General features: G+C 46.9%; 2 protein-coding genes across 2 annotated transcripts; both read right to left on the bottom strand.

The window, feature by feature from the left end:
- Positions 1-2,822: 2,822 nt before the first annotated feature.
- LOC149332748 (iris-like) lies at positions 2,823-11,322 on the bottom strand. Its single transcript, XM_089557546.1, has 7 exons — positions 11,120-11,322; positions 9,452-9,674; positions 8,130-8,281; positions 6,973-7,281; positions 5,297-5,462; positions 3,701-3,808; positions 2,823-3,008 (listed from the first exon to the last, which is right to left on the bottom strand). The coding sequence occupies exons 1-7, from the start codon at positions 11,320-11,322 to the stop codon at positions 2,823-2,825; spliced, it is 1,347 nt and encodes a 448-aa protein (XP_089413672.1).
- Positions 11,323-19,704: 8,382 nt separating this feature from the next.
- LOC149332749 (uncharacterized) lies at positions 19,705-23,143 on the bottom strand. Its single transcript, XM_089557547.1, has 3 exons — positions 22,934-23,143; positions 21,199-21,309; positions 19,705-19,791 (listed from the first exon to the last, which is right to left on the bottom strand). Exons 1-3 carry the CDS (start codon positions 23,141-23,143, stop codon positions 19,705-19,707), a joined length of 408 nt encoding a protein of 135 aa, XP_089413673.1.
- Positions 23,144-23,647: the final 504 nt, after the last annotated feature.

Raw genomic sequence — 23,647 nt, forward strand, 5'->3', positions numbered from 1 at the left:
ATCATAAGGGGGCATTCCGTTTCACTTGCCTTGCTAATGAATGTAGCAGCTTGTGGCTGGTGTTGGATGTGGGTTTCGGGGTTGCGGCTTGACGGAACCTCACTCAAGTAAACGCCCGTTCCAACCAGGAAGGAAGTGCCGCAGAGCTAAGGAGCTGGGTGAAAGTCGACGAATGGGTTTAAAGAGTAAACGGGAGAGCCCCCGGCTGCACTTGTTGCCGAGTTTTGTACGGCTCTCATTCCCCAAAGTTCTACGCGAGGACGTCCCTGCCGAAGAGGGAGTGTCCTGTTAACTTTTGCGCAGTGTACCACTGTGCCCCTTCCGCTGTGTCTTCGATGTTTTTTTTTTTATGTATGTATGTGGTTGTAGTGCTGCCATACCTTTCAGGGCTCGAGAGCCTGTCAAGCTTCTAGAAGCTTTTTCCTCTCGATGTCCTCTCTGGCTGAAGGGTAAATAAACTTCAACTTCAATAGACACTGCGGAGGATGCCATCGAAGTAGTATACAGACTGGCGCAGGTCAGCATGTGATGTTCCCAAGGTCAGTTGATGGTCGAGATGTGTTTCCGACACCTGTTCTTCACAAGAACCGACGTTCGAGGCCGGTACACGGGAGGGGAACCACCGAAAACTGGTCCTTTGTCTCCAGACATGGTCGTGACCATTAAGGATAATGTCACTAGCCATCCTCGGCGGGGCTCGGCATGAAAAATAAAAACATCGGAAAAAGAGCCTTTTGTGCTCAAATGTCAGCGCTACGTTCTTTAGGGTTGCCGACGGCCGCACTCTGACGCAGTCAAACGCGGTGGTTGGAGCCAGATGACAGACGGATCCTCTCCGGGTAGTCCATTACAGCAGGCTGACAGCTTCCAGACGAGACTTACTGATGCCGCTCTCAACTCTGAGTTTCGCGCTCAGTGTTAAGAGTTCTTAAACAGCATTTTGTACTGCGGCGGGAACTATAAGTGCGGGTTAAGTACAAATACTGCACTGGCTATGCTTTCGAGCGCGCAAACCATCCTGAAGGGTGCTTTTTTTGTTTTTCTTAGAAAGGGGATCGTACTAGGTGAAGTATTTATTCCGCCAGCCTATAGCTTTTGTCCAGTTTTTACCGCTTCAAATATTCCGAATATTTTCCACCGCGGAACGAACGCAAACCCCAAATTTTTAAAGAAATTTTTAGAAAAATATAAGTGCGTTCATTATGCACTACATACGGTACTACAACTGTGACCTTTATTATGCACACCGATCATGGACCTATATTGCGGCTATGTAATTAGACCTCCCATTTTGTTTTGCCCTTTTTTTTCACAGACTGTGCGGGATTGTGTGGCGGCCGTCTACGTTGGCGAAATGGGAATCCATAGATCGACCCAGTACTACGAGTGCAAGGACAAAACAAAGGGCGACAGTTAAGTAACAGGAAGAGCAGACATTTCTGTTGGCCCGTGCATTTTGAATGAGAGCTCTAAGCTCCTCTTCAATCGTGTACAGCGTTATTCTGCGCAGGCAATACCAATTTTCAGTTAAAGGCATTGTAAGGGGGTGAGTGCATTCATTATTAGCCTGAAGCGCGAACAGACGGGGATGAAAAGGCTCTACTCTTAATACAAAACCACTTTATTATTTTTCTGAATTTGAGAGACCGAACACTGCACTGACCAGGCGTACTAACGTGAAACACAATACGTACACGTGAAGAAACGAAAACTGAGAGAAAAACCGATGGAAAATACCAAGCACGACACGCCTAAATGACACGAACAACGACAATGCAAGACGCGCCATACATTTTAAGGAGCGTTGCCAATCGCAGACAGTTTCGTGTCGCCTGTGTGATTAGAGGAACGCGCTTTTCCTTGCCCTGTATGTCGCGCTGCTCACTTAAATAAACAAGTCTACGCAACTCTGAAGTTTGCTAAAGTTTATTTTTATCCGTGCTCACGGCTGCATTCTCCATCTTTTTTTATTCAAAATAAAAAAAAATTGAAAACTGCAAGGCTTTAGCGCCATTTAAATACACACCGTAACAGCGTGCTTTACGCGTCAAGACGACCGAACTTTCCTATTAATAGCCCAAGTTGAGAGCGTCCATCTACCGGAATAGCACGACTTGTATATTGAGACAACTTTGGTATTCACGGCGGCATGCAGCTACTGCAAGTGTTGGTTTCAGAACTTGCTTCGGAAATGCAATAAGAAATTTCGGGTGACGCTGAGCTTGCGGCGTAAATCTGTACAGGCAAGACATGATTCCACGACACAGCAGCTACTGCGGAACTTATGTTTGGACCGCAGTTGGCAGCTTCCCCGTAACGGTAGCACGTGAACACTGTCTCAGAGCGTTCATCTGTAGATGGATATTTTACCAACCGTACCCGAAGGACAAGAAGCCTCTTTTCTCGCAGCTGCATGGCTGCCCACAACTAGGCATAAGAAGAACGCCAACAACCACTAAAACCGAGTAAAGCAAAGAGGGATGTTTCTATTTTTTGTTTATAAATTTATGGTGTCGATGAAGGGTTTTTAGCTGAAAGCTAATTGATGTGAAAATAGAAGAATAAACAACGAAAACAACCACATGTCGCAGTGGGATACGAAACTACGAACTAGGCCTGTAATACAGCTGATTCGCATCGCACATGTATCAGTTATAAGACGTTTTATAAGTCACCTTGGACAAACCGTGTTCACTTTAGAAAGGGACGGGTCATCCCGGCTGCTCAGTAGGTCTTGCAATACATACTATAAGCACGATCATCGATACCAAGCACGCGGTACTGAGTTCCACATGGTCCCCATAGGAAAGCGCGCCGCGTAGTCAAATGTATGGCAGCGGCACGTCCCGCACCGAACCCATCAAGAAGATGGCGTCCGGATTCCTGCCGACCACGCAGAACAAGAACGGGTGGTTGACTGTGAACATGCAGAACTGCTCGCTGCCACCTTCGGACGTCATCAGCTTCTGGCCTTTCTCCTTGACGCAGACGACGGCGCAGTGCATCGCCTGTAACCGATGACAGGAGGACAGGCAAGGATAGCATATACTGACTTTGCAAAAGTACAGCCTTTGTCAGAAGTTCAGAGCTCAGTGGGTGGAGGGATTGCCTCTGAGCCGTGTAATGGCCTCTTGTAGCTCCTGTGGAGGTCCTAACCTTCAGAAGCCAGAGGACCGGCTTTTGTCGGTCCCCTTCAGGAAATCTGCATGCACAGTGCGCTACAAAGCGTGGCCTACAAGCAAACCCCATGTGCTCAGAACTGCTCACGAAAGGTGTGCTACGTTGAGGTGACGTCACAAGCACACGAAACGTCTTTCATCACAGTAAACATGGCAGTTCTAATACAGCGGAGTCGCACTAACGTAGACATATACTGACATGCCACCTCTTGGTTGTAGCACCTTTGCCCCCCCCCCCTCCCCCCTCCCCCCCTCCCCCCCTCCCCCCCCATCCCGTGTGTCTCTTACTAGTAAGAATTAAGGTCCTCCTACTGTCCCTGACCTCACGCGACACTCTCGGTCGGCAAAGTACAGACACCTTTCGAGAAACTTACACCGTCCCTCATACCGGCTAGCACGAGTAAGAAGGTCATGTTGGTGAAACACCGTCTAAAAATTACAACTGGAGCAAAAAAAATGGAGAGAAGCACATGTCACCCAAGACCGCGCAGAGGACCAGGGCGACTCGCGTCTTCGCGCACCTGGGAGACGTGGTAACCTTTGGTCCCCGAGATGCCCGTGAGGTCTGCGAAGCCCGTGAAGACGTCCCTGACGCCCATTGAGGACAGCGTTTCCTGAAGGTCGATCACCTGCACCGTGGTAAATTATAGCTTTTTTGGACACCACTTTTAATTGTGAGGCAACTGTCAATAGTTGTAAAACACTATTAAGAACATCTCGATGAGAATGGTCTAACCTCCCGACGCGTAGCAAAATCTTGCTTTGAAAGTTTGCCCTGCTGTCGTGCCGTGCAGGTAAAAAACTGCCGTAGAAATTCAATGGGGTGCGTTTTTGAAAATAAATGGCAGAAAACTAACTGCGTCATCAGGAGGGATCTGTGCATGTACCGATTGACATGGTGCAATCCTGCGCTACGTGAAAAACTTTGGTTCAGAAACAACTTCCTGTTAAAAATATGCACGTGTCCGGAATTTATGGTTACATTTTAGTCCCCCTAAACACTGGAGGTATTGCACACAATTCTCTGGCCAAGCCCGAACACTACAAACACATGCGAGAGGAACGCGCCTCACTCTCTCCACCACACTCACATCTCGCCACTCAATTCAAAATCCTTCGTAGAATCCAAACCAACGAATTCCTTACCCCTCACTGACTTAATTTGGCTTCAGCAGCGGCCCAATCTACGCCAACCACAACCACATTTGACCACAATTAACAACCACATAAACGCAGCTTTACCGCTACAAGGGAAAGCCACTGTCACTCTCTGAAATTTTTGCAGACAAAGAAAAAAATCTCGTCAATATTTCCTTACATTCTGGTCCACCTTGGGAGATTTCCACAAACACATTTTCACAAGTTTTCATATTTAGAGTTCCCAACTACTGTAGTCGGACACGACTCAAGAACGAAGCGGCAAATGCCCCTTAAAACAGTTCCTCCGGCCAATGGCGTCTACCCATTGTCATGACGTCGCGATTATTCCGTAGTTGTTCTGAAGTCAGGCAGGTTTAATTCCAGGGTTACAGAGGATTAACGACAGGTTAGCCACCATGTTATGAAAACTGGAAATTGGCTGAAATGGTTCCTTTAAGGACATCTGTCGCTTTGTTCTTGAGTTGTATCTTTGATTTACTGAAAATCGAATTCAGCCCTAACCTATAGCTATTACAGCTTAGGAAACAGCTCAGAATGTCACTGGAAGCCCGCATAGAATTTAATGAAACGCTTTCGCATCAAGCACGGGGAAATGAACGGAGTTGTAAACAATTTAGTAGCGCAGATTATGGACCAAATGGTGAAACATTCCCACGAAAACTACAGAGGGGAGAAAGGAGACAGACGAGCGCAAATCAACTGGCCCAAAAACCTGCAAATCAACTTCATTTCTTCCCCATTGTTGCGCTCTTCTATGTCTATTCTCCCCTTTGTCCCGTTTTGCTTACGCAAAGTTTTCTTGAATTGAAAAGAAGACAGCACCATGGGCAAGCTGAACTCTCTGCCGGGTGCGGCTGAAACTTAATCTCTTTAGAAGGGCAGAGTACGAATGGTAACGCCCGACAGAACGCTGGTAACACATTCAAGCATGACACTTTCGCAAGCGTTTCCTTTACCTGTTTGGCGCAGAAACGTGGTAGAGTCACTATGACGTCACGCTCATCTGTTAGCTCATCCAGGAAGCGCAGTAGCAGGTCAGCGGTAAGATTTTGCTCCAGCAGAGCGAGCCCGTCAAACTTGCGGGGAAGGAAGATGACCATGGACTTGTCCTTGCGGCGGTACCTTTAATCGGGATGAGACACCGTCGTGAGCATCAGCATATCGGTGAGGCCGGGATGTGCTAAACGTTAGCGAAATAAGTGCCTTCAAATGCTTCCGTTTTGCACGTCCCCCGTATTCTGTTTGCAGAGCCATTGTCGGGACTCATGTGTGCACATCTGTCTTAAGGATACCTTGCTTTGATGCCAAGCGCACGAGGCAGGCATAGCTCCACGTAGAAGGAGAGGAGGGAAGGTAGATTCACAAGATGACGGCTTCCGTCAAGCTGTTCTTTTTTTTTTTCACAGCCTTTGGCCCTTAGTTTTCTGTACTGAGAACTAAAATGTTAATAAACTCAATAAACTCAAACTCAAATCGAAGTGGCTAAACGACTGAGAAATATATGACTGTGCCTTTGTGCGTCTGCGAGTAAGACAGATAGTGTGGGATCGTACATTATCCTTGAATTCTAGCAGCGGCTATATCTCAAGCTCAGTTATCCTTTCAGCACCATAAAGCCCAAGTTCTGCGGTAGCGCGAAGACAGTCTGCAAGAAATGCTTGCTACCAAGGCAATATATGCTGCGCTTTGGAAAAAAAAAAGGACATATATTCTTCACCTGTAACCGCTACATAACTCACATGGACATTAACGAGCTCAAAAGGTAAAAGAAAGTAAATGTTGCTTTGTCATGACGACGTAAACAACAGGTTATTTGCGCGTCGAAATTCATCTCTAAACATTAGTGGCACACACTACAGCCTCTTTAAAAGGTACCTGTCCGGACAGTTTGGTTTCTAGCCGTACGATTAGACACTTGCGCCACCACTGGAACTCCAAAGGTCAGGAGCGGTTGAGACAAAAGTTATTTCGCTCTTGGGATCTGGAGCTTCAGGTGTGCCGTAACCACCCAACAAGGTGCCTCAAAATTAAACCATGAAGCCTCGGGACTTTTGACTAAGGCTGTACCTGGATTTGCACGCGACTCTATACTTTCGCACGTTACTAAAGGGCTACCGGAACGAGCGATTGAACGCGGTCGCAAACAAGCCTGCAGAAGATAAGGAAGTCCTTACTGTCCGTCGCACAAAGGCGTAGGTTCTGGCCAGAAGGACAAGCGTAAGGCCTAGTTTTATTACTTTTAATTATATGATGTAAAATCTGGCACGCCACGCATATCATGCGTACGATGGTGTCGCAGTAGATAACATAAGACCGGACCGCCATTATTAATACGATAGCACTAGAAACGCCATGGGGCCAAAACGAGTCGTCGATTATAAAATTCGCCCATTGGCTGTAGAGAAGTGACGTCACCAGGCAGGAAGTGAAGCCACTTCCGGTAAAGGCTTCAACAGCTTATATGTTATCGCATTGCTCACACAATGTCCCTGTGAATTTTTTTAGAACCCTTGCTGCAGCCGGTTTCGCCGTTACTGACACTTCTATACGGCTGTCCCAATAGCTGTCATTAGAACGCCCCAGATCGCCTTCTCTATCCTAGGAATAGCCGAGAGGCAGTATCGTAATAAACCTGAGCTCCAGCGCCGTGGCGTCGATCTCGTCGAAGTCGGCCATGGGAAAGCGACCGGACTGGCGCATCATGACCACGTTGCGGGAGATCATCGGCGCCGAGTAGAAGGCTCCCCGGACGGTGTCCTGCAGCCGGAACTGCCACTTCCAGTCGGCGCGCAGGTAAGTCAGGCTGGCCAGCATGATGGACGACGTGTCGCTCACCGAGCCCTCGGGGAACACGTCCCCGCACTCGAACGCCGACAGGTAGCGCAGCCACTCGTTGGCCCGCTCGCGTACGCCGGCGGCGTCTTCCGCGAAGCTCACGTACCTGGGGCATCCCGGGACATTGCTGCGATTGCTCTTAGTGGAGGACATGATATGCAAGAAACGCGAGCTGCAGAAACGTCTCTGAAAACTAGAACCAAAAACAGGAAACTGACACCGAGAACTCCAGCTGGCTACAGCCACAACAAGGTGAACGTGAGCCGGGATTAGAAGCCGCGGACAGCGCCCTCTTTATTATCAATGCCTGTCAAACCATCGGCTTTTTAATGGTAGCCGAGCGGACGCCTCGTTCAACGTTTATCCACGATGTGGCGCGCTCCAGCTGAGTTCCAGTGTTCAGTCAACCGAGGTGCGGCGCCACGCAGCGCTTTCTACAGTCTCCGCGACGTGGCGTAGTCTGACGTGACCCCATGTGACAAGCCCACGGATATTCTTACACCGTGAACAAGCCTAAGATGGGATAGGGCAAAAAAGCTAGCAAGTGGGGAAGGTCAGAAGAAAAAGGCAGGAATTGACTTGATTCGCTGTTTTCGGGCGATATGACAAGCAGTGATAGAACAGAAGGCACGGCTCTAGAGAAGAGGCCGCACAGACATGTCGTTCGGAGGTTCGGGGTGAGGGCACAGTCATGACGGCGGGTGTGTAGTGCCCTACATTATATCGGTATCACTGGCACCATACGGAAAGGTGTAAGTTTGGCATTGCTTCCATGGTGATAACAAGCCTGTTAGTAAATGTCAGAAGTACAACATTAATGCTATTATTGCTGTTTCATGAAAACTGTGAACTGAAAAGTGTTCTTGAAGCAGATCTTTTCGAAACTACAGCAAGCTTGTTTTTCACGATGGCCTGGCTAATCAGGAGACAGAGCGTATACAGTGCGGTGCGTACTTCAAGTCCACGTCGAAGGCCTTGGCCAGAGCCGGCAGGTCGTTTCCGCGAGCGTCGTCGGGTGGTCGCACACGCAGGTGGATGCGGTTGTTGAGCGCGAAATACGGCCGGCAGTAGAAGCGGGGCGTGTACGCATGGTGGAACACGTGCTCCTGCACCGACAGACACGAGTTGAACACTTGTCAAAGGGTCCGGATTCATAAAAAAAAATAGGTTTATGGTTTATGGGGGTTTAACGTCTCAAAGCGACTCAGGCTATGAGGGACGCCGTAGTGAAGGGCTCCAGAAATTTCGACCTCCTGGGGTTCTTTAACGTGCACTGACATCGCACAGCACACGGGCCTCTAGAATTTCGCTTCCATCGAAATTCAGCTGCTGCGACCGGGATCGAAACCGGCGGCTGAGGTCGAAAAAATACTATTGGAAACTGTGAAAAAGTACGCTGTAGCCTTAACGATACTTAAGCAGCCCTGGGCGTTTCATTTTAAATCTGCAAATGACGCGAAATACAAACAATCTGGGAATTTTTTGCCTGTGAGAGGGCCGGGTTTTGAAACATGGGTTCCATTGGGGGGTCTCGCAGTTCACATGATAATTAAGATTTTGGTGCATAGCTTTGTAAAGACTCGTTTCCCTCTTAGCCATAGGTGAGCGCCATTTTTGATGCTAGAGCTGGCGTGCGAGATTTTCTGCTAGTTATCAGAGAAATTCTATCTCATCAGCTCTGAAACTTCCTATAGACCACAAGTATCACGCACGTTAAAGGGCAACTGCAGCCCTTTTTGAGAATTTCGCGATATTCAAGGATTCCAATCTATATAGGCTGTAGGTAAATCATGCCAAGTGTTTTTGCACTAGCATTTAAAATAATGACGTAATCGACGATTGAATTTTGCGCTTCTCCTCAATGCACCAGAGGAGTGCAGGGAAACTCAGCGTGACGTCAGGGAAGGTATGATTTCAAATTACCTACCGCCGTCGTCAGCCACACCCTGCCCTGACTCGTTAGACGCTGCCAAATAACTCTCGGCAGGGTTCGCCTTCGGTGGCATTGGTTTTTTTTCTTCAATGCAGGCGTTTGTGCGTTGGAAATGTACCGATACCTTCGATGACGTCATCATGTGCCCCCATAATTGGTGTTGTGCGCTGCGGAGAAGCTTGAAGGGCGTCCGGATTTTAATCGGCGATTACTTCAAGTGGTAGACCAAAAAAACTTCGCGTGCTTTACCTGCAGGTTTCACACATTCGACCCTCTTAAGCTGGTTGATTTCTAAAACCTGTGCAGTTTCCCTTTAAGAGGAAGGGAAACATTTGAAGCTCGCCTGCAAATCGATGGGTCTGCAGTGGACGTGCATGGCGCTGGCAATCTGCTCGGCGCTGGATCCGCCGGCCATCGCGTAGAGCAGAGCCAGCGTTGTCTCCACGGCGAGCGGCGAGAAGACGACGTTGCTCGAGGTCTCGCTCCGGGACTCGAGCAGGTTCTGCAGCAGTTCGACCGTGAACTGCGCGATGCCCTCGCTGATTGCCGTCTGGTCGACCTCGGACCTGCCATGAGCCAGTATTGCCGCCGCGCTGATCGGTGCGAACTCGTGGACTCTGATTCTAAGATGTTTTAGAATCGTTTGCCTTCATTATACTGAGCAGTGGGAAGTCATTGAAACTGAAAACGAATACCTCTCTGAATTGCGCGATGAGCCTGAATCTCGAGAAAGCTTTTCATAACAGCAATTTCAGCCTATGAGAAATAGTTACTTGAACTACACACCTATCGAAACTATAATTGGAAGCACTATTTGCTTCTCTGTAATTTATGTTTGACTGCAAAATGTGTCATTAATATTATCTTGCTGCGAAGTTTTTTCTATTTCTTTTTGTATACTGTGTTACTTAGCTGCCTTGTTCCAAATACCTGGAGGTACTTGTAATCAATAAACATTCGTGTTTTCTATCCAGCACATTTAAGCTTACCCTGTCTAAACCGCATTTTGTGCCTTTCAGTGCCAGCGGCACTAGGCCTGAAAAGAATAACAGATTCTTCATTTATATACTGGTGGCAACGATAAATTGCCTCTATCAACTTCACTCGAACTTTTCAAATATTCTTTCACTAAGACTCTTCCAGCTTCATTCACAATTATTTCAACTCTTTCATAATTCGTCTTGGTAGCTGAATCATTCAACCTTTTATTTGCAAATAGGTTTCCCATTTTCCCATCTCTCTGCTTTGTTTTTTCTGTTTGTTTGGGGGAGGGGGAGACCTCCGCAATCTCCTATGGTGAGTACATGCCATTTCGAGCTACGGCACGAGGCACGACGACAAGGGAGCGGGTCTGCTCTTGCTTTCGACATCTGTTCCTAGATCTCCTGAAAACTGTTCGCTATTATTGGTTTGGTTTGGTTTATTAGGGTTTAACGTCCCGAAGCAACTTAGGCTGTGAGGGACGCCGTAGTGAAGGGCTCCGGAAATTTCGACCACCTGGTGTTCTTTAACGTGCACTACATCGCACAGTACACGGGCCTGTAGAATTTCGCCTTCATCGAAATTCAGCCGCCGCAGCCGGGTCGAACCCGCGTCTTTCGGGTCAGCAGCCGAGCACCATAACCACTGAGCCACCGCGGCGGGGCAGTTCGCTATTATTAACGCGCCAGCGTTTGAGCTGACGCTCGGAGAAAAAGCCGCGCGTGCGTTGTCGCAGCAGTTCCGGATTGTGATGGACTGCAGGGAGGGGTGTTAGGATGGGGAGCGTGTAAGCTGTCTCTTTGGTACGCCCCAAAGGCGTTTTCAATGTACAGTGTTAACGTTCACAAGAGAATTATTCTTAACATATATGGACATATATGTCCATATATGCCGCAACTGGCAAAGGAGAGGATTAATTGGAGAGACATGGGAGAGGCCTTTGCCCTGCAGTGGGTGTAGTCAGGCTGATGATGATATGGACATATGCGGTCTTCATTTAAAGAGTGACGACCGTAGTCTGTGCTCTTACGTTCCGACAACGCCGTACTTGAAGCGGCTCATGCCCCCCACGTAGAGGCGGTAGTTGTCCGAGGCTGAGGACGACGCGTTCTCGCCGCGTTGCTCGGCGAGGCGACGGATGGGAGTGGTGGAGAGGTCGTCCTCGTCTTCGCCACCGGTCAGGTCCTCTTCGCTGACATGGCCCCGCTGGAGCGGCCTGATTCGGCTGAACATGGTGACCCTCTCTGGTATCCCGAAGTACAGCTTCCTGCCCTGTAGTGAAGAGGTCAGCTCCTGTAGCAACCCTGGAAGGCATCGGTGAAGTCCAGCGCTTTAGTTTATTATAAAACAAAGACTTCCGTAAAGTGATATCAAGTTTCAGGACGGAAGACATGCCAGATGACCTATCCTAAGATATCCCCACGCTGCGGTCGGCGACCTTTCAGTCTACCTGCTACTATCCTTCTCATTACTTTCACGGCTAGAGGTATTCGTATTCATGTAACCCCTCCTCAAGAGTGTCTCATGTCGCTGAACTTCCCTTCAGACCATATATTTCACCTGCTAAGTAGCCGGAGCCGGGAGCGAACTGACCGATAATTCTTCCTGTATATCCCCATGGCAACAAAAATATTAGGTCACCCGAGGTACCTCGATCTGCGGTGACCTGATAAGAATTCGCGAAATGAGGCGCCGTTCTTTACCGTCGCTGTTTTCGTTCAGCTCGCTGCTGCACTGTCCTCTCATCCGGGACGGCCTCCCGCACAGTGGCCCCAACATGAAGAAAGCAGTCTGTCAGACGGAAATGCGTGCTGCGCCTGCCTGTTTGCCTAAACGTCCGAGTACAGCCAGCCTCTGCTTTGTGCGCGCTTCACGCCCGGTCACTTCGAGCTCGTGGCTCCGCGTTAGTGAAAACAGAACAAGAACTAGCAAACATTTAGTTTTTCTCCACATGCGAAGAAGTAACGGCGGTAACGCGGAGCTGTAACACTTGCTATAGTTCACCATCAACTAACCATTGCTGCAAGGCAGTTCAGTAGGCGAGGAAGTGGAAGGAAGGAAATAAGGAAGGAAGGAAGGAAGGAAGGAAGGAAGGAAGGAAGGAAGGAAGGAAGGAAGGAAGGAAGGAAGGAAGGAAGGAAGGAGCAAATAAAGAAAAAATGGATTGGTTGATTGAATTGAACTGACTGATCGATCGACCGATCAATTGATTGACCGACTGATTGATTGATTGATTGATTGATTGCTTGATTGATTGATTGGTCGATTGAATGATTGACTGATGATTGATTGCAAACTTAATCGAATACGTATTCTTCAAGCGCGGCAGTGTCTTATTCAGACCAGGGTATCACATCGGTAGACACGCGGAAGCTTGACTTCGATTCACACAGTCACGAGCCTAACCACATTTTTTTTAAAGTTAAGTTATTGCCAAAAACTGTGAACATACTTTTGCATAAAAAGGCACGACTTCATCTAGTCTGACAACTTCAGAAAGAATGGTTCCGAAGGAATACGCTATAGCATCTGGACTCCCGTGTTTCTTTCTGTCTCTTACCTGTCGTACTTCGAGTTTAGTCATTAATCTGCGCGAAGTAAGTAGCCAGCCCGCATGTCTATATCTGCTAACGCGAGCGAAGCACAGCTTGACAACGGACGTCAGACACCCACGGCAGACCGATCACTAAAAAACCGACCATCCACATCCGTGACTTGCGTGCTAGCACGCGAAAATCCGTCGCTGGCGTCCTCGTGTGATCCCGACTGAGCATAACTGTGCAGTGAGCAGTCTCTCGCTGAACAAAAAGAGCATATTGACAGGCAGAAATGCAAGCTCCACTTACCTGGAGGTCGCGCCTTGATGCCGATTTTTCTCTTCGGCTTCTTCTATGCCTTGCGCGTGCCAAGAACATGGTTTTCTAGCTCCGCTGTTCTGAACCATCCTCTTTCTTGAAGCGGTGTTTATTGCCTTGGGGCATAGAGGGGGCTTAAAAGTACGATGTAGGGGGCGGGGGTGTAATACTACACGATGGAAAACCTCTTCGAATACCATTCTGACTGTGCGTCCCAGCCAATGATATAAAAATATTCAAGAACTATTTAAGAAACCTATGCCATTTTATGAAGTTTTTAATGTAAACTAAGCGGTCCGTTGGCAGTCGGACAGGATTATATTTGAATCGCTGTTCAATATGTTTCGAATATTAGCACACGCTTGTATTCGCTACATATATTGTCCTCCTTTCAGCAAGAGAACTTGATCTTTTGGCGTTCTCTTAAACTCGGCTTATTCGGTCCACTTAACGAAATGAGCTGCGTCTGCATGCTTGTGATGGGAGTGTTTGTTAGCATGTAGTAATGAAGGTTTTTAACTCAATAGTGTTAGAAGCACGTACCATCGGAGAAAAAAATAAGGTGGCATCATGTGTCGTAAAAATAGCGGATTGGTGGAGGAGGTGGTACATCAGAATGACGCCATCACCCAACTTGACGAGGAGGTGTGACCTCACAATTACATCACTAGATAAGATATGGCGTCGCTAGGCCGGAAGTGGTGTTAAAGTGTGTGGACAATACAAATCATATAGACGGTCTGTGGACAATACATAGACTTATGACGATTGAGTAATCTTTAGACGTTAGGCAGTCTATAGAGTATGAATAGTTTTGACAAGTATATAGGAAGGCAACAGAGTCTATAACAAAATCGTAGAAAGCATACAGACCATTTCTATAAAGGCTCGCTGCATGCTTTCTGAACGAGGAAATGTCGGGTTTGCCGCCGCGGTGGCTCAATGGTTATGGTGCTCGGCTGCTGACCCGAAAGATGCGGGTTCGATCCCGGCCGCGGCGGCTGAATTTCTTTGGAGGAGAAATTCTAGAGGCCCGTGTACTGTGCGATGTCAGTGCACGTTAAAGAACCCCAGGTGGTCGAAATTTCCGGAGCCCTCTACTACGGCGTCTCTCATAGGCTTAGTTGCTTTGGGACGTTAAACCCCATAAACAAACAAACAAATGTCGGGTTTGTTTTCGGTGCTTTCAGAGATTTCATAAACAGGGTAATAGCTTACAGTCGCTATACGCTAGTTCAGTCGTTCAGCGTGTCCTCAAAGGTGTTATCGGCAATGTTTATGGCGTCACTTTCTTGCCATGGGAAGCACCGACTTTGACTGCTCAGCCCCGTTTCTGTTTGGTGAGCTTTTTTTTTAGTCTTAAATTTCTGTTGCTTGTTATTTGCAGAAGACTTTTGAAACCAAGAGAGGCAAGTCAACGAAACATAACGCGATCGTCAACTCACGATGTTTAACAAATCGCGGAATTTCCCTGCAAACAGATTGGGCTGATATGCGTGCCAAGTTTTAGGGGACGGAAATTTTGGGAGCCAAACTGCAATAAAGAAAAAGCTAGAACGACTAATAACATCGAGCATTTTCAGGTACACAACATATTTCCCCTTGCACCGCCGCAGTGGCTGGGTGGTTATGGTGCTCGGTTGCTGGCCCGGAAGACGCGGCTTCGATCCCGGCAACGGCGGTCGAATTTCGATGAAGGCGAACTGTTATGTAAGCAGCCGGAGACAATTGAACATGTTTTCCTAGACTGCTGGGACGCCATACTTTTCTGGGATGTCCTGCAGAGAACCATCAAGAAAGAACTACCACTGCACCCTTATGGTATCAGATTTCTACCAGTTGATCGCGAAGAGGTTCCCTATGACTTATTAATGCTTCTTGGCCTCCACAGCTTGTGGAAAACGCGAATGCATGTAAGGCATGCGGATATAAACACTCGTAGTATACGTGAGAACATTGTTAAAAGTGCTGTTTATCTGCGGGAATGTTACCAGGCACAGCGTGACCCACCCCAGTGGGTAACACTACTAGATGATCTAGTGAAACTTAAGAAATTTTAACTTCACCCGTATCAGCTCAAGTGTAGCTGAAGTGTTTTTATTGTTTTCATGTCAATCTCGAAAATAAAGAAAAAAAAGGCGAAATTTTGAGGCCCGTGTACTGTGCGATGTCAGTGCACGTTAAGGAACCCCAGGTGGTGCAAATTATCCGGGGCCCTCAACTACGGCGTCCCTGATAGCCTGAGTTGCCTCGGGACGTTGACACTATAAAATGAAAATATTTCCTCCAACCGTGGTAATTTTAGGAAAACTTTGCCTTACCTGAAGGGAGTTTTGACAGCTGGTCACGCGAAACAACACGAGTTTTTATTTCCATTCACGCTGTAAAGGAAGCATGAAAAAAAAACCACCAAAAGATGCGCATGTCAAAGTTTCTTTGTTTCATTTCGCACATAAAAACCAGTCTACGCATGTATTAGTCCCTCTCCTGCAACAGACTCCTGCCTGAGGCTTGCAGTATGTCGAAAATAAATAACAAAATAAATAAGCATGTCATGACCAGGGTGTTACTTTTGCTCCAAACTCATTTAAGCTATCATAAATATATAACTGAGAACCATTTCGGTTTCCTACATATTTTATGTATCTTGTTGCTGTTTAGAAACACGCGACTGAAATGTGAGTCCAGCCAAGTCATAAACGACTGTTCGCAAAGCAGGAAACCCGTAGTCTTTTTATTTTCGGATAACTTTATTGCACTAGTGCCGTGGTGTTTGCGGGGCATTTTCGACGATCGGGCGATGCAGCATACGTGGGTCGCTTGGTCAACAGTCTCAGCTTTTACACAATTTTGGGCAACTGAAAAAAAAAATGGAAAGAGAGAAGTTATAAGGTGAGGTACTCCTTTCCCTGACTACAGCGCAACGAACGGGACAAGAAGGACACAGGCAGGGACAAAACACAGGGTCCTTCTTCTTGTCCCGTTCGTTGGGAATATCGGAACCAACTCGCCCAGCAACTTACCTTGTCAAGGTACTCCTTGTTTAAGAAATCATCGTTAGCATTACCGCTATAAAAATAATCATCGAAGTTGAGTTTACTACTGCACAAAGTCCTCTCCCCCTGACCTTCACTTAATGTTGGCCACGTTATATTCCAGCAAATTTCGAAATTCGTTACACAAACATACTTGCGGCCCTCCTCAAGCATGTTTTCCTCAGTTCGATATCCGCTCGGTATCCGCTCGGTATCCGCTCGGTATCCGCTCGGTATCCGCTCGGTATGCATTACGTGATACCCCGCTGATGTTAAGTTCCTCCTTTTAATCTCATCTGAAATACTTTTATCTCGCATTCTATCTAATCAACGTTGCTTCTTTCCTGACGTTTAATGGGACGACTATCATTTTCCGCTCCCACTACATAAAAGAAAAATAAATAAACTGGTACAATTGAGGACAAATTTGATGCTGCAGTTTTACCACTAGGACTGACAGACAAATCGCAGTAAATAGTTCTCTGAAGAGAAGAAGACTGATACTTCGACGTATTCAGCGGTCTACTGTTCAAGTTTAAATACCTATACCACTTCACCACGTGAGAGTGGGCGATTGCATGATGATTGCGGAAAGCGCTATCTTCCTGGGTTGCCTGTGGAGCAACATTCAAACAAAACATGACACGCTATTTGGGAGAATTGAGAGAAGAAATGCAGGCAGGCCGCTTTTCAGTGACCAAAGCGCTATGCGACACCTAGAGAAAATTGCGTTTTCATGACATCACAAAATTAGACTCAGAAACGTCAAACACAGGATCGGATCTGCGTCTCTGTTACGGTGCCCTGCTCTGCTAACCCGCGATAATTGGTAAAACGTGCTTGTAGGCTATAGTTGGGTTAGCTAAGGGAACTAAATAGTGCTTTAACTGACAGAAACAACGTACGATAAGGAAACGACATCACGGGCATTTTTCTAGTGACTATATAAGCTTGCGCGAATGATATACCTCTAAGCCATCCGGATTTCAGGTTTCTACTGCGTAAGAAGCGTGAATGCCATTAGGTGAGACTGCGGGAGTGCCCAAATTCTGCTTTAATTGCTACAGCTGTTTTCGCTTCCCATGAATAAACAGTTGGTGTCATTAGGAAATTGTCATGCTTTTGCTTCTCTAAATGTGTTGCTTCGTGCCATCGATGCCCAAGGGGACCAAGTTTTTTTTCGAGCCGGAACGAAGCGGCTTTTCTTCTTGGCCCCTTTCACAATCTGTATGTCATGTTGTGAAGAGCAAATAAAAGAAAAAAGAAAGAAGTTCCAAGTTGGCGCCTGTGGTGTCGTTTACGTGTATTTTTGTTCTCTGCCACTTTGCGAAAATTTTTGCTTTCCTGATAATTAGCCCGGTTTTTCACATAGGTTATTACTGGTGGGCACATTTATGTTTCACCAGGCACTGAAGCGTACTTCTAGCAGCTTTCTAGCTTTCTAGCAAAATTTTACAACATTAACTTTCTTTTGAGACAGAAATGGTAATAGCGCTGCAATAAGACGTACACAAGAAAGGCTGACACAGGACATGCGCTAACTTCATCTGATTTTATTTACTGCAAAGCCAGCAAATATATGGAAAATTCAAGGCATGCACAAAAAAACACCGATACAACAGACATCAACATGAAGTTAGTCGCATGTCCTGTGTCAGTCTTTCTTGTGTACGTCTTATTGCAGCGCTATTACTATTTCTGTCTCAAATAATGCACCATCTAGCCCAAATTGACATTCTTCTAAACCATTAACTTTCTTGTCAGTAATATACATAAAACGAAAACAAGAACGACAGCATCAGTGCGTTCTTTCACGGCTGGATTTTTTTACAGGGTATTTCACTGCAGCAAACTTCAACTTAAAGAGCATTTATCTGTTGACTCGTTTTGTTGTGCTTGAATCTGCTGTGACCATGTGCCCGCCTCGTTTCTTATTATTTTTTTTTACATGGTAGTAATGGCTAATAGAAACTTACCTTGTGCGGGTGACAGGGCCTTGAGTAATGACGTCTGCACCTAGTGGTGCCTGCAGAAATGTTTTTTTTATTTTGAAATCATTAAAAGGTAGGGGGTGGGGGTCTCTTTGTTGTGGAGGCTTTGTTGTGAAGCAATGAGATTCGAAAACTTTAACTAGGTCACTATAATCAGTGGCACACTAATACACTCTGTACACTACTTAGCCTATACTTGCGTAAAAGGGAAGTAAACTCTCCTCCAGCACACTCTCTTTTAGGGACAGGGTATGCAGTCCAAGTTAGGGGGTGGATTTCGATCACTGGATGTAAAGAATGCTTACCCTGGGCAACGGAGGCACATTCCCACTGCAAAGCTTAGTAACTCTATGCAGTTAGCAACAGGAAAAGGATTTCGCAAGCGGCACTGGTGGTACTGAGGTCAGCAGATAGGGGACATTGAAACCTCGGTTAAAATCATCGTAGCTGGTGGAACTTCGTGTGTTTTGAGCAGGAGGAAGTGGTTTGCGTTGTGAGCTTTAAGTATTCAGGAGAGTAGCAATCTGGGCCCGTTGGTACATATTCGTACCAGTTGGTACCAGTCGTTGTATGCATTCTATCTCTCGTCCTTCATCATTCTGACTGGTTGTCCTAAAAAAATGAAAGTTTTCAGCATATTTTGTGATGGAGATCTGCCCCAAGGGTTGGGCAGAATACCCTGTCTCTAAATGAAAGTGCGCTAGGGGACGACCTATTCCCTTTTTACTCCCTTACAGGAAAAATTTTATTTAGTGTGCTTTTAATGGCGCATATACGTATACATCCGGTTCACCTGTTTCTTTTTCCTAATGTCATTTCTTACTTTCTGGTAAAGAACTGACCGAGACATGTGTTTTGTATTCAAAAAATGGCTTCCTAAGGGAAGTGTTTTACTTGAGATAGTAGGTTCGTAGCCAACGAGTGGCTCGCAAAAAAAAGCAAACACAGAAAGAAAATATTGGAGGAGACACTTAAGCTCCGCCTTGTGGGTTTGACGCGATAGCGTAATGGGTTAATTCCCATATGTGCAGAATTGGTCATTCTAGACTACGCACTGATAGATCCCTGGGAGTCCTCATACCACTCCTTGTACAGTGGTCCAGCTGTTAAGCGATGCGCCACTGCCCTGCGATGGCAGGTGCTCTCAGTGGTGGGACTTGTGCGGCCAAGTTTGCTCTTCCCGAATGACCAATCATTAATATACTGCCACCTGCCACGGTGGGCAGTTTGCTCACTATCCGGTGGGCAGGTTGCGTTGACGCCGCAAGGTCACGTGGCCTAGTTGGCCTTCCTGCCTCCTAGGTTGTTCTCTGGGCGGAGGAGGAAGTTCATTATATTCGAGGCAGTATACTAAGTTCGTCCGTAGCCTAGTGGGTAGTGGGTTGCCACTGTATACCACTATCTGCTGACAGGCGGCGGTCGCCATTCCCATTCATTCTTTAAACATCGGTAACAAGACAAGGACCCAGAGAAGTGACGCACACACGGACGCTATGCACATACCCTTCTAATAATATAATAAATACACGAATTGTCGTGCCCAGACCGCTTGGGGCATCTGTGATGGTGTCGTCGTGGAGGCAGAAGGTAGCAATATAATATCCGTGCGCTATCCCCGAGCGTATTTAGCTGGATAGAGCCCGTAATAATTCAAGGGTATCCGTACTTCAAGGGAGCTATATATATGTTGGTCTAGAGCCCATACTTTGGCTCGGCGATGTTGAAAGTATGCACTCACGGTCTGTTGCATTCCACGTAGGCGATCAAGGTCTTCGTGGGAGGCTTTTTGTGGATGACGTCAAGCTTGCACTCCCGCACGGGCTTTGTGGGCAACACCAGGCAAAAAAAAGAAAATTTGTTTTCGAAGACATTTTTTTGCTTCCTTGGACATCACTTTAGTTTTCTGCATATTAATTTTTAGACCTACCGTTCTGCTCTGCCTGTCTGACTCACTGATCTTACTTCACAGTTCATATTCTGAGTGACTTAGCAAGGCAATGTCATCAGCGAATCTTAGATTACTAAGGTATTCTCCATTAACTCTTATCCTCAAATTTTCCATTCCAGGTATGTCTGAATACCTCCTGTAAACAGGCAGTGAATGGCATTGGCGAGATTTTTAAAATTTTGTTGCTGAGTCTATGCAGGACTCTGCTGGCTGTACAGCCGTTACAGATATCTTCCAGCATTTTCACATAACTCTTCCACACCATGATTCCGCAATGCCTGCATGACTGCTGAAGTTTCGACTGAGTGGAACGCTTTCTCATAATCTATGAAAGCTATATATAGAGATTAGTTACGTTTTGCGCATTTCTCTATCACCTGACTGAGAGTGTGAATAAGGTCTATTGTCGATCTCGACAATATGAAAGCCTTTACGAAAGCCCGCCTGGTAATTTCGTTGATTTAGGTCTAAGGTTTTCCTGACTCTGTTAGTGATGACCTTATTAAATACATAGTAGGCAACGGATAGTTTGCCGATCGGTCTGTAATTCTTCAAGCCCTTGACATATCCTTTCTTATTACCAAGATGATATTAGTGTTTTTCCAAACTTTCGGCGCACTCGAGGTCAGGAGACATTGAGTATACAGGGTGGCTACGTACGCCAAGGCTCTTTGTTCGGCTAGTTGGTTGCTATAATTCAAGATAGTGGCTAGCGCACAAGGAAGACGCACACAGAAGGAATCCAGACAGGACAAACGCTAGTGTCCTATCTGGCTACGTACGATACCTTACCGGAGTGCGGTATGTTGAGCAACCCCTTGTTATGTTTTTTTTTTCTAATTGCATTGCACAGCTTAGTGGAAACTAGAATGATGAACAGGCGCTGTGAATCTGTTGTTTCGACAAAATCTATAGCCCACCTTCGGAGGAAACCGTGTGAATAGACATTAAACCTGAATGGCATTCCATCAGCTTTAGTGCTCTGTTGATCTGTCGTTGTTTAAATTGTCTTTCGGGCCGTCTCCTAAAATCCTTGTAAATATTTGATGTATATATAACGTATAACTTCACTTTATTAAATATCATGCCGAAGAAAAAGGGTTCCTGAGTGGTATAGTGGTAGCGCGCCAGGCTCAGGGCCCAAAGGGACCTGACTGGACTACTTTTTGTTTTAAACGAAATGGCTGCTTTAAAAAAAAAAGCATGACATGATTTTTAGCTCCCGTTGGTTCGAGCTCCCACGCTCTCGCGCCAGTGGTCGCATTCAAACGAACACTTACCGCGCGTGGCCGCGGGGGGCACAAGGACGTCGGATGCATTCCTTCCTTGGTGATGCACACGGGTTCGACCAGCTTCACTTGCATCTCGGTATGGACTCTCTTAGTTCCAGGCTGCGCATTGGAACGAGGAGAAATGCGCGGCATGTTGAGGACAACATTTGCAAATATTTCTTAGATGGTCTATGCACTGTCCATAGACTTTTGTTTATTAACTCTATTGACTTTCTGCAGACAATCCTTATAGAATTGTCTAGATTTAGCGCTTTTACTTTTCTTAGCAGACTTTTTTGTCTACAGACTATGGCTTGACAAAAGGAATTGTCTATATAGGAAAGTAACAGTGTCTATAAGAATCCTGTAGAAAGCCTTTAGACGCGCCTGCGTCAGTCAATAGATGTACCTCTCCCGGCCTACGTCATCAGAGCACGTGTTTCTGGTCCATTGGGCAAAAAATTCCGCTTACCGATGGGGCTATATTCAGCAGAAGAAATGCTGCAACGCGTAGCCAGGCGTCTCTAATTGGGAGAATAAAGGCGGCGGGGGAGCGGTCGTCACTAGCAAAACCTGTTCGGAAACGAAAGTGGATGGTATTTCCCATCGGGAAGGCCCTTTTCACGTCGCGTTGTTTACACCAGGGAGAGGTCAGTTAACCGTTTTATGCGAGGTGCTTTTAATGCCAGTGATGACCTAAAGTAACAAAGCATTGCCCGATGGTGCTGGGTGCGCTGAAAAACACAGACAACAGAATTTTGTATAGAGCAGTAAGTTGGGCTGCAGTCGAAGTCTTGTACGTAGTGAAGCCAACCACCTAAGGATGAGGCATCCAAAGTAGCTGCTTACCGTAGTTGGGCAGGCAGGAACGTGTGCGCCACTGAAGACACAGCGCATGCGCGCACAAAGTAAAAATACGCTACATTACCCATGATTATTGATTCTGGCTGCGAGTGCCTTTGGGCAGCTTAAGATTGCCAGCCACGAAAATCCATTTGGTAGGCCATGTATATCCTATATATACGAAGGTAGGTTCTTCATAAATGTCGGGCCCTTGCCGAAGCACGTCGACAATAAATGTACACGCCGCCGCCTGTCGTATAGTGGCTTTCTCTGTCCCTACATGAAACTTGGGGAGAAGTTATATGGCCAGTAGGGTTGTCAGTGGTGAAGCTGGCTGTCCCTTAGCCTGTCTTAGGCAACAGAGACTTGCAATGAACTTTATATTCACATATTTAAAAGACATTGGACATCTCGATAAGCTTTAAATTCACTTGCACGTTACCTTCATGCATTCTTCATGCAGTGAACTTCGTCAGCCAATTTGACGGACTATGCACTCCATCACTCCATAGGTTACATCAATACTCGCCATTGCATCCTTAGTACCCATTTCATGGCCGCATTTTATCTTCGTTATTTTTGTTTACCTCTTCCACTCTGCTCTCCTTCTGTCTTTATCTCCCAAATTCCCCTCCCTACGCAGAGTAGCATGCCAGCGATTTTTAAACGCCGGCTAAATTCTCTGCTCTTCATTAAAGAGTCTCTCTCTCTCTCTCTCTCTGGCTGGGCTATAGCTGGCGAATCTGCAGCTTTGAGACTGGGGAGGGGGGGGGGGGGGCGGCCGGGGGGGGGGGGGGGGCTGCGCTAACACGGACGGAGAAGCGGTATTCAAGTCTGTTATCCCAGTGCCCCCCCCCCCCGCCTAACAAGGGACCCTGACCACTCGCAGGTGCACACTCACCCTAGTGCGTATTGATTCTATATTGACGACGTGGTAGAGGTGCGTGTTGTCTGCCGACGCATCATACGCGGCGAGCTGGGCGAGTTCCTTGTATTCGTCGAACTGATCCGGAGACACGTCGGTCCACCCCGGACCCCACTGACCGTACACGACGCAAGCCGAAGCCGCCAGGGTCTCGGCGATCGAGAGGAGCCAGCCGTGTCCCTTCATGACGCCGCTATAGACACTGCTCGAGACCCGGGCGTCGCGGGTACAACTGCGGCCGAGCGGCGTTCGCTTGGACAATTTAGCCACAGCTGCCAGGCAAGAAAAAAAAAAGTTGGGAACTTGTGGCACGACCAGGCAAAAAATTTGCAGCGAGTGACAGGGCGGCACCTTTTGCTTTGTTGAAATATATGCACCGGGGAGGATTCTTTTTACTACGGGTGTTCCTTCACAAGACACGCTATCAAACAGAATTACCCTTGGAGATTAGCTTTTAGTAGACTATTTTTAGAAGTTTCGGAATGGAAGTAAGCGCTTTTAAAGGATGAATTCAGGATGATTGTGGTGGTTATGGTTAGGATTGTATGGAATAGTTATCTTCCCGCAGCTGCCCCTATCTATTCGGCATTCCGGGTGAATGCCTGAATGATCGAGCGCTGTACGCATACTGCGTTAGCTGGAGGTGCATTTACGTGGAAAATCCGGCATATTAAGAAATCTGTACTTGGA

This window comes from Amblyomma mixtum, chromosome 8 (assembly GCF_055824585.1).
Source record: "Amblyomma mixtum isolate Tamu chromosome 8, ASM5582458v1, whole genome shotgun sequence".
Classification (NCBI taxonomy): domain Eukaryota; kingdom Metazoa; phylum Arthropoda; class Arachnida; order Ixodida; family Ixodidae; genus Amblyomma; species Amblyomma mixtum.

Excerpts from the sequence above, each read along its gene's own strand:
- LOC149332749 (XM_089557547.1), bottom strand. The coding sequence starts at position 23,143 with ATGAAGGGACACGGCTGGCTCCTCTCGATCGCCGAGACCCTGGCGGCT. Across the intron at positions 21,310-22,933 it reads TAGAATCAATACGCACTAGG|CCTGGAACTAAGAGAGTCCA; the intron begins GTGAGTGTGCAC and ends TCCAATGCGCAG. Across the intron at positions 19,792-21,198 it reads GCCCCCCGCGGCCACGCGCG|CCCGTGCGGGAGTGCAAGCT; the intron begins GTAAGTGTTCGT and ends TTGCCCACAAAG.
- LOC149332748 (XM_089557546.1), bottom strand. The coding sequence starts at position 11,322 with ATGTTCAGCCGAATCAGGCCGCTCCAGCGGGGCCATGTCAGCGAAGAG. Across the intron at positions 8,282-9,451 it reads GCAGACCCATCGATTTGCAG|GAGCACGTGTTCCACCATGC; the intron begins GCGAGCTTCAAA and ends CTGTCGGTGCAG. Across the intron at positions 7,282-8,129 it reads GCCTTCGACGTGGACTTGAA|GTACGTGAGCTTCGCGGAAG; the intron begins GTACGCACCGCA and ends GGGATGCCCCAG.